At 42.4% G+C, this 12,860-nt stretch overlaps 1 protein-coding gene across 1 annotated transcript; it reads right to left on the bottom strand.

Annotated features, from left to right (window-relative positions):
• Window positions 1-3,427: 3,427 nt before the first annotated feature.
• Window positions 3,428-11,019, bottom strand: RPL7 (ribosomal protein L7). Its single transcript, XM_030489185.1, is given in 7 exon segments — window positions 3,428-3,492; window positions 6,470-6,680; window positions 8,081-8,190; window positions 8,565-8,702; window positions 9,318-9,484; window positions 9,976-10,075; window positions 10,989-11,019. Coding segments are annotated over 6 exon segments (738 nt in total). The 5' UTR covers window positions 11,003-11,019; the 3' UTR covers window positions 3,428-3,492; window positions 6,470-6,471.
• Between the last annotated feature and the right edge of the window lie 1,841 nt (window positions 11,020-12,860).

Raw genomic sequence — 12,860 nt, 5'->3', positions numbered from 1 at the left:
GGTTCTGCAGAAAGGACAGTGTTCTTGAAACTGGGAGATGGAAGGAATGGTTTGAACAAACCCCATGTATCTCATTTCTTAAGTGCAAGCAGACCAGTTGCTATATGAAGCAGGAACACCACTTTGCTTGCTGGGAGTCTCAGAATTGACAGTAAGCCCTGCTTAATTCTCTGAAAAACACGCAGTCCTTAGGAGAGCTGTGCAATATGGATTCCAAATGGGTGAAAGCAGCAAAGCCCATGAAAGGTACACAAAGCCCTACCATCCCTCTCCTGAGCACTATTTATGCTGAGGTTCCGGTGACTTTGGTGCTGCATTAGCCTAAGTTCCCTTGTGAATCACGTAACACCCACCACTGACATTCTGAATTTCGCTCTGACCCTTAAAACAAGTCTCTAACTTGTACCCCTCAAGAACCTGAAGAGCCTGCATTTAGTAACTTCTGCTGAGTAAGAGAGGCTCCCAGACTGCCCACAACAAATCTCCTAGAAGTACAGCATGTGTTTCAAAGGAAGAAGAAAACCCCAAACCTCAATTTAGAAATGACCGCTGACAAAAAAATCTGGCACACCAGTGGTTAAGCGTCTAATTGTCCCATTAAAATTGTCTGCTTAAAGCCAAAATTTATCTGGCTTCAATTTCAAGACATTTCATCCTATTATAGCTTTGTTACATCAAAGAATTCTCTTTTATCAAACTACTTTTCTCCATGGAGGTAATTATAGGTAGATACTCATTTCATAACCATGTCTGCCTTTAAAGTAAGCGCTCTGAGCATTACAAGGCATGTGCTTGACTTTTGGCACGAGAACTGGATACTGCATTTGGCGCTAGCGTAAGCACTACTGGAACAAAAGTTGTATTACCTCCCCCATAGCACTTGATATTCCCTTTTTAATGCATCCAAGAATTGCATTTGGCCAAGTGGGAGCTTACGTTCAGCTGATTATCCATTACGTCTCCCAACTTTCTCTCAAAAAAAGAGAGACTCTCGGGACGGGCTCCCATTCTGTTTCCAGCTGTATAACTTTTACACTTGGTGATAGTGAAGCAGGCTGTACAAGCTGGACACCAGCAAAGAAAGAAACACCAATTAACTGCAAAGCCTATAAACCTTCACATCCCCGAAAAATCTGTGAGTTGTTAGTATTTCAAAGTCTCCTGCTGCTCCTCCAATGGCTATTAGGTAAAGCTTCTGGCTTCAGTTCTGAGGGAAAAAGGGAAGATGTTGGTCATTCTGAAAGAGGAGAAGAGTTCATAGGAATTTTATTTCAGAATGTGTCAGCAGCTGGCAGTTATGGAGTGAGAAAACAACAACATGTTCACAAGAACCTGAACTTTATCACAGAATGTTGACAAACGACCTGCAATACTGTTTGGGGACCAAGCGATTGCCTTTACCAGCTACGTTTTTCACTCAAATTACCTCATAAATGGTCCAAAATGTACTACTCATGCATTGAGTAAGCAGATTGTGCCTCATTTGCAGTGCGAATTCTGACCTTCACTGTTTCTGTAATTGCCTACTATGGGACATGCATGAAAAGCAACACTAAAACTCCTGAAAGCAATGCTGCTATAAAAGGTGATCGACTACACAGGATTCCCAGCTTAAACACAGCTACGCTTTCATGTGAGTTCCCACACTACACATCAACATTCTGCAGCTCTTATCTGAAAGTGCATTTCAGAGGCAGGTAAGAAAAACGAGTTGCTCAAATACCCTGAAAACCAAATTAACTTTCTCCTCACTAACACTTTAGTGCATGTGCTCCTTAAAACAAAATTTCAGCCTACGGGGCATTCTTATCAGACCTTGTTTGTCTGATATGATTAACTTTACCAGTTAATCTTTTATTCTCTATACCTATCATACAAAGTTTGCTATTCATTTGCATGGCTTCATTACATCCATGAAATGCTTTTCTTTTAAGAATATACTAAAATACATGTATGAATCAAAGGGAAACAATCAAAAACCTTGTAGCAAAGTAATGGAAGAACTCTACAACTGGAAACAAGGATACTGAAGCCAACAAAACTCAGATACATCCCTCGATATCTGAATTTCATTGCACATTGGTGGTTTTAAGCTCAGTGGAGTCAGACTTTGCTCTTACAAGATCAAGATCAAAACTGGGGTCTCCCATTAATAGTGCAGTTACTATTATGATTTTCACCATTTCTTTTCCCCTCATCCAGCAACTCTATGAGTTGATCACTCTGCTTATCACTTTACAAAGATGCCTAACAAATTAAGCTCATTAAACCCTTTCCAAGCATGTATCAGTAGTCTGATTACTTGCACTGAGTAATTGTAAGGAACTGCAAGTTCTTCTGACTTGGACAAATGGACAAAGGTGTTGATACTTTCATATTTAGACAGAGGAAGCTGCATTACTAGATTTTGGAGCTCGAGTCACAATTGTCACTTCAAGTTTCAGAATTCAGTTGTTCCAAGTATCTGGAAACACTCCACTCTTCTGCCAGTGTCCAAACACATTAACCAAAAAAGCACACCCACTATTTTCAGTTAAGCCACTGTCAAAATTTGCAATTATTTAAAAACAAAACTAGCTTTTGACAAGCTTTATTAGAATTTGCACAAATTGGAAAAAAATAATCAATGCCAGCGACTTTTAAGTCAACATCCTTCACTGGTAAACTATGTAAATACAGCTTGCCTGTCACTGAGAAAAGCTCATCAGTCAGAGCAGACGTAGCTTGTTGAGCTCTTGTACCAAACCCCTCATCAGACTAAGGCTCTATCAGTGAAGTGCTGACAACACAAGCAGTCAGCCTGAACACAAGTTGAATTACGTGTTCTACCAGTCCCTGGGTTTCTAATGTGTACTCTGACAGACCTGCATAGTATCAACAACTGTCCATACCCTCATCAATCCTGTGGTCTCCACTTCTGTAGTATCTGAAATAAAACACTGCAAACAAATCATGTAAAGCTAATTATCTACAATGTGGAAAATAATTTGCTATTTCGTGAAGTGTTGTGTGTTTCCTTTGGTAAAAAATACCCGAAGATTTTCACAGCTGGAAGGAATTACGGTGATCTTGAAATCAGGATCTTAACAAGTGAAGAACTGATTTATCCTTACCTCTTCTTTACATAAAAAACTTTTGCACAGCTTCCTGGTACACTATGTAGGTATCCTGCCTACTCAACAGCACACAGCTCAGTCATTTATTGTACTTTTAATCACAACAAAAGTAATTGCTGCCACTCTAAATCTAATGTGTTACCTGCATGAATCCTTCCACATTTTCTTCCTCCAAATGAAGGTGAAGGAATATTATCCATACACTGCTACTTCAAACAACACATGGTTTGAAACAGGTTACTCCAAAGTTAACTTAGCAACCACCTCCACAAGAGAAGAGGGTCACAAAGTGAGACCAATCGAGACGACACTGTTTTGTGCAAGATGGTTTTATTAACAGACCGAAGTTTGAAAGATTGCAGCTGGGCATCAGAATCTGAAAGGGGGGAGGAAAAAAAAAAATAAGTATCATTAGACACATGTAGATCTGAAACTACCTTAGCCACCCAAAGAACCAACACATTTCTACAGTTCATTATTTGGGCTGAAAATACTAATTTTGTTTACCTGAATTTAAGACTTTAATAGTCTTGCAGACAATAACTAACTTCTATACTAACACCTCTTCACTCAAAACACAGATTTCAAGTGCCAGAACTACACAATAAACATTTCTGCTTTGAAACACTGGTACCTATTTTATCACTTGTCTAAAAGCTTAGCAGGGGGAACTCAATATTTAAAGACACACTGGAGACACTGTGAGTATTCCAACTTTTGTGGCAGGTAATTATTTTCATCACATTTTATGGACTGTCTACATAAAAAAAATGAAAGTCACAAAGACTTGAGACCAGCTCCCATAAAGTTTGCTTGAGAGCTAATGAAATTCAGTATCTTGCCAATACTGGATTGTCAAAATTTGGTAACAAGTAATATGCTCTTTTTCACAATCTATATGAATAAGTTGGTACTGGACATCTTTTTACTACTATTTTAAATTTAAGACTCTAACTTAAATATAAAATTAAGACAAACAGCAGGAAACCACCTACATATAAGGAAGAGGGATACTCATCTTCAGATACATGGCCTTTGAGAATTGACAGTACACTCTAGCTGCCCATTGCCTCAGTAGAAACTACAACATTCTCCTATTTTCTATGTGTAGGTTATTTGTGTTTCAAACATGCACTCTTATCAGAACAGTAGGAAAACTGGGAATATAAAGTGCAGGAAACAAGAAAAATCAGTTTTCTTAGCTTTACACCAGAGGTATGTTTGTTTGCAGTCCAAGCAGACCAACTAACTGCTTGTAGGCATGAAGTAAGAAACTGCAAGGTCACTTCCTAAATTGAAAGATAAAGCCCTGATGTCTGCTACCTACACAGGACACTGTGCTAGAAGTCCAATGAAAATCACAAGCAACCAGCTGAATATCTGAAGTTTCTGTGCCAATACACTACTCCTCTCACAGGGATTTACAGATGCTGCAGTAATGAACTAGAAGCTTCCTTCCTGTAGGGAGGGAAGAAATCCCTCAAGACCACCAGCGTACTTCTGGTGTTTGGCAGTGAAGACGGAGGAGAAAGGATCCACGCTGACAGAAAAGCTGCAGGTTTTCAATTAAATACAGCAGTTTCCATCTTCTGCTCAGAAACCAGACAGGAGCATGAAGTGAAAGTAGCTTAGCTCAATCTTGGTTACGATGCCTCATGCGCTAACTTAAGGGAAACATCTGCCGGTACTGAACTTTTAACAGTCTCTGCCACCAGCAGCATAATTTCTACAAGAATGCTAGTGTGAGTAACACAACATCACCCCAGGCACCAAATATTACAGCAATTCTGCTTCTCAACGTTGCCCATTTCTTCCCACAGTTGAGCTAAAAAGCTTTACAAGAACACTGTCCCCGGTAAACAACTATTTTCCTAAGCACAAGTTTCCATGTGCCATGTAACCAGTGCTTTAAAACTCTGCTGCTTCACAGATGGAGCCAACAAAGCAGCACGCAAGCAGCTTGGGGGAGCAGAAACTGAGAAAGAACAGCCTACAAAAAAGCTTCAAGAAAAAAAAAGCTGTCAGGCAATGGAAAGATATTTCATATGTTTCCTTTAGCTCCTCAGACAGACAGCAGACCTCTATAAGCTCAGCTTGCTCTGCCCTGTTGGCTATGAAAGCATCTTTAAAAGGCTTAAAAAAAACCTTTCAAAAAATTGTATTCCTGAGAACTCATGCAAACAGCAACTGCACCTGTTTTAAGCTGGAAAGTCACATCTCTACCCACTATGCTTTTATTAACTGACCCTCTGGAAGTTATGAATTCTAACTGCACATCTTATTTCTAAAAAACACATACACCCCAAAACAAGCAAGCAAACAAAACAACAACAAAACACAACACCCCCAAACCCAAACCAACCCAACCAAAATCCTTCTTTCCTTTGGAGGAATCAGTTTGAGGAAAACTGGGTCTTTGTTATTCTTTCCAAGTATTCCGACACAACAAAGTTTTCCTACATTCCAGCACAGCTGTTATACCACAAAAGCATTTATCCTTGATTGAAAATAAGATACGGGCAACACCGAAGCTACTTTGGTGTGTGAAGAGAAGTGGAAAGGTCAAAGGGAATGAGAACTAAAGAACAAAAAAATAGTTTTAGCTTTGAATGGCAGACTTCTCATCAAAGCAGGAACAGCAGAATGACAACAGTAGATGGGAACACAGATTTTGTTTGAACTAGATACTAACTTCAGGACTCAGCTGTCACTGTCAAACTGCTTTAAATATTAATAAACTTTCCCATTTCTAAAGGATAGACTATTCAAATGGGCAAATTAGACTTTCAAAATTATTATTCTTGGTTATGTTACCACGAAAGCTTAAACTGAATCATTCTGATGCTTGAAGAAGCTGACAATTTCTACTATTATTATGGTCTAAATTGGTAATTTAACTTCTCCCAGTTCTGAACAGGTTTTTTAGAACAGAAATCAGACAATCTGAAAAAAAACCCCACTACTTGCAATCACAAGACTTTGATCTTTGATCATATTAGGAATTATTAATAAGGGCTGAAAATTTTAGCAGAGGTCTCAAGGCTTCTCATCATAAAACCCAAATAAAGTTTTAAAACAAGTTATGGGTGAATGAAAAGTAAGTTATTGGTAATGTTTAAACTTCCTAAAGGTACCACCTATAAAGATTTTTAAGCTTTAAGCTAAACACAAATGTTTTAAGCTTTAGGAAGACTTTAAAAATAAAATAGAACACTATTGTCCACGTAGCTTTATACTGTAGGTACCACCCAAGCATGAGTGTGTATGAAACCTGAATGTTCAGCCAGTAACAGCAGCAGCCTACACAGCAGAGATGGAACAGCGGGCAGTATTAACCTTTGGTAACAGCTCACCTTCAGTTCATTCTCCTTATGAGTCTGTTGATCTGGTCTTCTCTGTTACCAGCATCCCCACCTTCCACGAAGTGGATCGTTTTCTTCTTCATTCCACCCCGAGGAGAGGATAACTTGAAGGGCCACAGAAAGTTGTTCACAACTTTGAAGTTCTTGCCAACAGTGTAAATTTCATGGATCACATCTTCCATGCAGATGATACCAAGTTTTCCTAAAATTCAGAATGTTGTTTTCAGAAAGGCTACAGAGCCACTGGTCAATAACAAGCTACAAATTATTACACCATTACTGTCATATCTACTTATTTTGATAAGCTTCAGAAGGTCAGAAAGCACCCACTCTGTCATGACACCCAGTGACAGATTAAATTCAATTCAAATGGCTTAGCTCTAGCCAGCTCAGCATTACTTAGTTGTTAGATTTGGCAAGAGGCACCAATTTCAGTTGTTGAGTATTTGTAGCCAGCAATGAAGAACAACAAAACCAAACCCCACTGAGGAAAACAGACTGTGTTCTTTGAAGAAAAACTAGATTAAATACACTTAAACCAGTTACTTGTAGCTCAGGGAAATTAACTGAACTACTCATTCTGATGAACAATGCACCACCACATTTCCTTAATGCCTTTCCACAGTCTTCAGTGACAAATTACGAGTCAACTGCTCATAAAATACAATGTTAAAAAGAAAAGCTATTACAGCGAAATGTTTGTACCCTTCGAGCCTGATTATCTATTGCACTGGAAAAGGAACAAATGTGACAGAGTCTAATTTGAAGTGATACGCAACCAACTGCCAAAAACTGGAGACATGTCAGCGTTTGCTTTCACTCCTGGCATGACTGGAAAAGGAGCGTCCTAGAGCAGCCTATTTCTTGACCACACTTTGTTTTAACTAAAGACACGAATCACTTTTACTAGCTAGCTCTTCTAACAGGAAGTTTTAGAAGTCTGTTTACCAGATCATAGAATCATCTGGGTTGGAAAGGACCTTAAGATCTTCTAGTTCCAACCCCCTGCCATGGGCAGGGATGCCTCACCCTAGACCACACTGCCCAAAGCTCTGTCCAACCTGGCCTTGAACACTGCCAGGGATGGAGCATTTACCATTTCTTTGGGCAACCTGTTCCAGTGCCTCACCATGCTCACAGTAAAGAACTTCTTCCTTGTATCTAACTTGAACTTTCCCTGTTTAAGTTTGATCTCGTTACCCCTTGTCCTATCACTACAGTTCCTGATGAATAGTCCCCCTCCAGCATCCAAACAATATCTAATATTGAGTTTGAAACTTCAAGGCTATCTATGATAGGTTTCTTTCCTGCTGCAGCATCTTTTCATTACTGAAAGATCTACTGACCTATTAAAAGTCGAGGAGTTTACATTTAAAATTACAAATTTAAAATGCTAAAATATGATTCTTTACACTGGTTTTCAATACTTTGTAATGAAAGTTACTTCCAGCTTGCTTTATATCAAGCTATTAAGACGAAAGAAGAGATTATTAACCAATCACTCCTACTCCCCAGAAATAATAAGGATAGTTGTCCAGCTTCGCATTAATCATCCAAATGCAACAAGTTGGTTTCTCTTTTGTTAAGTGAAGCGCTATTTACCAAGGCGTTTCTGGATCAGGGAATTATCAGTAAGAGCAATGCGCTGCTTGTTGATCTTGCCATAACCACGCTTGTAGATCAATTCATGCACAGACTTCAGATTGGGATAACTGAAACAGTCAAGTAAAAAATAAACAGAAACAAATTATAAGTCTTTGCAAGCCACACTCCGAGTTAACATCCCTGAATGAAACTTCCATAACAAACAATTTAAGATCAATTCAGCATGTCCCAAATGTAAACAGAAAAGCAAGAGAAGCAAATCTTCCTCACACCAAATTCCCAAGCACACCAGTATGAGAGTGTAATTGTATCTAGCAAGCATTACCTTTTAAAGCACTGCCTTAATCGTGCTTTCAATTCAAAGAGAAAGCACACAGAACATAGAAAAAGATTTTAAAAAAGGGAAACCTGCAAGTATAGTGAAGCAAAATGCAAAAGACACTCAACATTAGCACTCCAATTTGATAAAACTGGCACTCACCCCCATGCAATATAGGGTTCAACAATCCGCAACATGTTGATAGAAGCTTTGTTGAGTTTTACAAACGTGCCATTAAAAATCTGACGCAGGCGAAGCAGCTGCAGCACCTTGCGGACTTTGGGGCTGACACCATTGGTGCTAGAGAACACAGGAAAAAAGTCTCAGTTATCTACATCCCAGAAAACACTAAGTATCAGGTTAGAAGCAATTATATTGTTGCCATACTAAACACATCACTATTTTACCAATTACACAAAGCCAAGCTTAGCAATTATTCAATTTTTCTATACATTTCAGTATTAAAATACCGGAAAAAAACATTACACTGAAACCATTTACAACTATCCTTGTGCTCTCCCTGAACATCATTCTTCCACTCACACCTTTTGATAGTTTCCTATAACACTTTATCAGAGGAGAGCTAAACAGACACTTCGAATATTAGGGAATACTAGCATGTAATTTTATTAAAATTAAGGTGAAACAGAACAATTGTCTGCATGTACTTGTAGCCTTGCTGCCTTCTTAAAAATCCAGGGATTCCTAAAGACAGGAGACAGCCAGCATAACCATTTTGCACTTAGCTAAATAAGCCTCTGATACACGCGCAACATCCTGCCAAAAACTTTCCAAACCACCAGTGGAATATTTTATTTTATTTACATATTTAAGCCCTCAAAACAGACATATAACAAGAAAGCCAATTTCAGTGTTTTTGAACACGGAATTGTTTACATCTGCATTCAATCTTACCCTCTTATCCTGATCACAAATGCCAGCTTCGGTTCCGCTGGAACATAGTAGTTGCCAGCTTTTCGGGCCATCCTGGCCATGCGGATCTCCTGCCGATACATGTGCCTGTACTCCTTGTGGTACGCCTGGGCTCTGGCATAGATCAATTTTCGTTGTGCCTTACGGAACTGAAATACATTCAAAAATTACTTAAGATTTTAAAATACCTTTTAACACATGGAAATCACCTTCAAATAACATAGCATACTCTAGAACTTACCACAAATAACACCAGATTAAGGAACATCTGCCCACATCAGGGAGTTTAGAATCACTCTCAGTGATATTTTAGAGAACCTGGAAGACTGTTACCACAGCACTGCTGCTTTACCTTCAGCAGTGCTATATGTCAAGCTTACCCTCACAAAGGTGGTAAATCTCTTGGCTTGCAAAAGGTTAACTTCAATCTTACAAACAGTATGCTTTGCCCTTACTCTGTCCAGTACTGTTTTTTTATGGACAAAGACATCGCAGTTCTAAGCATTAAAGAAATACCAACATGTACACCTAAATGCTGCCAACTTCTGTATTGCATTGTATCAGCAGTAGTAGCTGATATTTCAACAGTATAATAACAGCATAAATAAATGGTTCCAGATAAGGAGCCATGAATAGTCACCTTTTTTATAGCCAAGATCTTCTTCTGACGTTTGGCTTTCAAAGCTGCATAAGCCTGCGCTTTTCAGCAGCTTTCCGGTACAGGTGGCACCTTCTTTGCTCTGAATGAAGAGAGACGAAAAGAAAAAGAAAGCAAAAAAAAAAACAAACCAAAAGGCAACAAAACTCTTTTAGCTGATATGAGAAAACTGGGCTTTAAAGCTACACGACATACAGTCAATCAATGCAAACTCTTAATACAATGTGCACGTGGCCCCTCACTGCCTCAAGCCAGCTTCACTAAACACATCTTCCTTGCTCCCACTGTTACCAGGCCTCTGCTGCAACCTGAACAGATCACCTTCTATACCAGACAAGGCAGTCTGACGGACCAGCTGCTGAGCTGCACAGAACAGTAACGACTGAGACCACTTGAGTGACGTTTTCCCCCTACTTTGCAATACAATTTTCAATAAAACAAAGTCTGTTACAAGCACATCTCATTCAAACTAACCTTTCAATTGGTGCTTTAAGAGAAAAGCTAGGTTAGTAGAAATTTATTTCACAGGACTTCAAACTGGCCCAGTTTTAAAACTCCTAGATGTGACAAAACTTGCAAGACCAGTGTTTGTGGAGCATAATTACACGGGCGAGCAGGCACTCCCAGCGCACCCGGCCAGGGCTTCCTACTTGAGCCACACACCGCCCGCGCACCCGGCGCGGCACTGACCGCCCTCCCGCCTAGCCAGAAACCTCTACGGGCCCAGGTCCATCATCATGGAAGCAGTGCCTGGGGGCCGGTGGGGCTACAACTGCCGCCTGCAGAAGAGACAGGACCGGCGGAGGCTCCATCCCTCCGCGCCGGGCCCTATCCTCCCGCTGCTCCCACACCCAAGCCATTTATGCCCTCCCGCGCCGCCGGCGGAGGCTGGCAACCGGGGAGCGGTAGCAGCGTCCCGGTGGCGGGGAAGGGCGCAAGCACAGCCGCAGCCGCCGATGGCGGCGGATTACCCCCGGGGCGGGACAGCTACTTACTCCTTCTCCGCCATGATCAGCGCCGGAAGAGAGAGGGCGGGCGCATGCGCAGGCCGGACTTAACCCACCTGCCTGCGCAGGCAGGGCCCTGGGCACCAGCAGGACCCCGGGTTCGGGCGCCCGCGGCGGTGCCTGGGCGCCGTGCGGGTGCCGGGCTGCCCGTCGACCACCTGAGGTAAGAGCGCCCGGGAGCCGCCCCACGGGCCGGGACTGTCGGTATTTCGGGCCGGCGGGAGCCGCTCCGCTGTCCAGTATAGCCTTCCCCGCAGGAGGCTGTGGAAACGTGCGGTGCCGCGGCTGCCAGGAGTCTCCCCTCCCCTATTCCAGCCTCAGAACCTGCGCTGAAATCCTATGGGATGGGCTTTCCCACCCTGGCTGAAATAGAATCCCAGACTGGTTTGGGTTGGAGGGACCTTGAAGATCATCCAGTTCCAACCCCCTGTCACGGGCAGGGACACCTTCCACTAGACCAGGTTGCTCCAAGCCCCATCCAGCCTGGCCTTGAACACTGCCACAGCTTCTCTGGGCACCCTGTGCCAGTGTCTCACCACCCTCACAGGGAAGAGCTTCTGCCTAATACCTAACGTAAATTCCCCCATTCCCACTTGTCCTATCACTACATGTCCTTGTAAAAAGTCCCTCTCCAGATTTCTTGTAGCTGCTCTTTAGGCACTGGAAGCTGCTCTGGGGTCTCCGCAGAGCCTTCTCTTCTCCAGGCTGAGCAAGCCCAACTCTCTCAGCCTGTCTCCATAGGAGAGGTGCTCCAGCCCTCTGAGCATCTTCATAGCTTCCCCTGGACTCATTCCAACAGGTCCATGTCCTTCTTGTGTTGGGGGCCCCAGAGCTGGCCGCAGTACTGCAGGTAAAACTATACACCATGCAAAAATGCTAATTGTGTAGCTAGGGAAGGGAGGACGGTTCAGGAAGCTGAGCTGCCCCTCGCACCACAGTGGTGTTTCATTTTGAAGGCTGCTGAAGGCTGCAGACTGCGGCTTTTAAGCCTGACCCTGTGAGCACCTACCTCTGCTCTTAAAGTCATCCACCAAGGCTCCGGCCCTGATACACCATTACTTAGGCACAGGAAGAGGGGAAATTAGTGGAACTTGGGGCAGAAGAGGATTATCCAGTATAAAAAATAAAAGTGTAGGGCACTGGGCTGGAGGTAACAGACACCGAGCTGTGCATTTGCTGGTTTTATTTGTTGCCTGTTCGTGGCACGCAGAGGTAGCACTGGAGAACATTACCAAGAATGCTCTAGATTTGAATGGTAGCTGTGTCAATGCTGATTTTTGTCAAATAGCATTGCTTTATGCTAAGACAGAAACTTGTATTGCTTGATCTCATTAGAAACATTATAAAAGGCCACAATTGTACATCTACCAAAGGAAAAGGCTTTCTGCACTTTCTCCCAGAACTTTAGAACCTGGATTCCTGCTAAGCCTGAGAGGCAGTGTTCACAAATAAAAAGTCCCAACAGCTCTTCTGAGAGTGGGCAGCTGCGCAGGGAAGAATGTGCAGGGAAGGAGACCGTGCAGAAAGGAAGAACACAGCAGTGCTCTTTGGCAGGCAGCAGCAGGCCACGGGATGAGTCCTGCCCAGCCACATGTAGGCAATCAAAGGGGCACGCTGGGCTCCCCGTCCGGGTGCCCCGCATAGGGATCCCCTCGGCTTCCCTAAGCTGCTCCGGGTGTTGGCTGCTGGCCGGCCTCAGGGAGCCCATCTACAGAAAACTGCCGTTGTTCTCCCATGGAAGAAAATAGTTTTCACACACTGGTACTTGTGAGCTCCCATTTCCATCAGTGGTTGGTTAGATATTAACAGTCTCTGTATTTTGCTGATGGACCAAAAATAACCAGAACATCGGGGGTTTCC

The sequence above is a fragment of the Strigops habroptila genome, chromosome 1, assembly GCF_004027225.2.
Source record: "Strigops habroptila isolate Jane chromosome 1, bStrHab1.2.pri, whole genome shotgun sequence".
Lineage (NCBI taxonomy): Eukaryota > Metazoa > Chordata > Aves > Psittaciformes > Psittacidae > Strigops > Strigops habroptila.
Note: the sequence above shows the minus strand (reverse complement) of the source record. Positions and strands in the feature narration are given on the sequence as shown.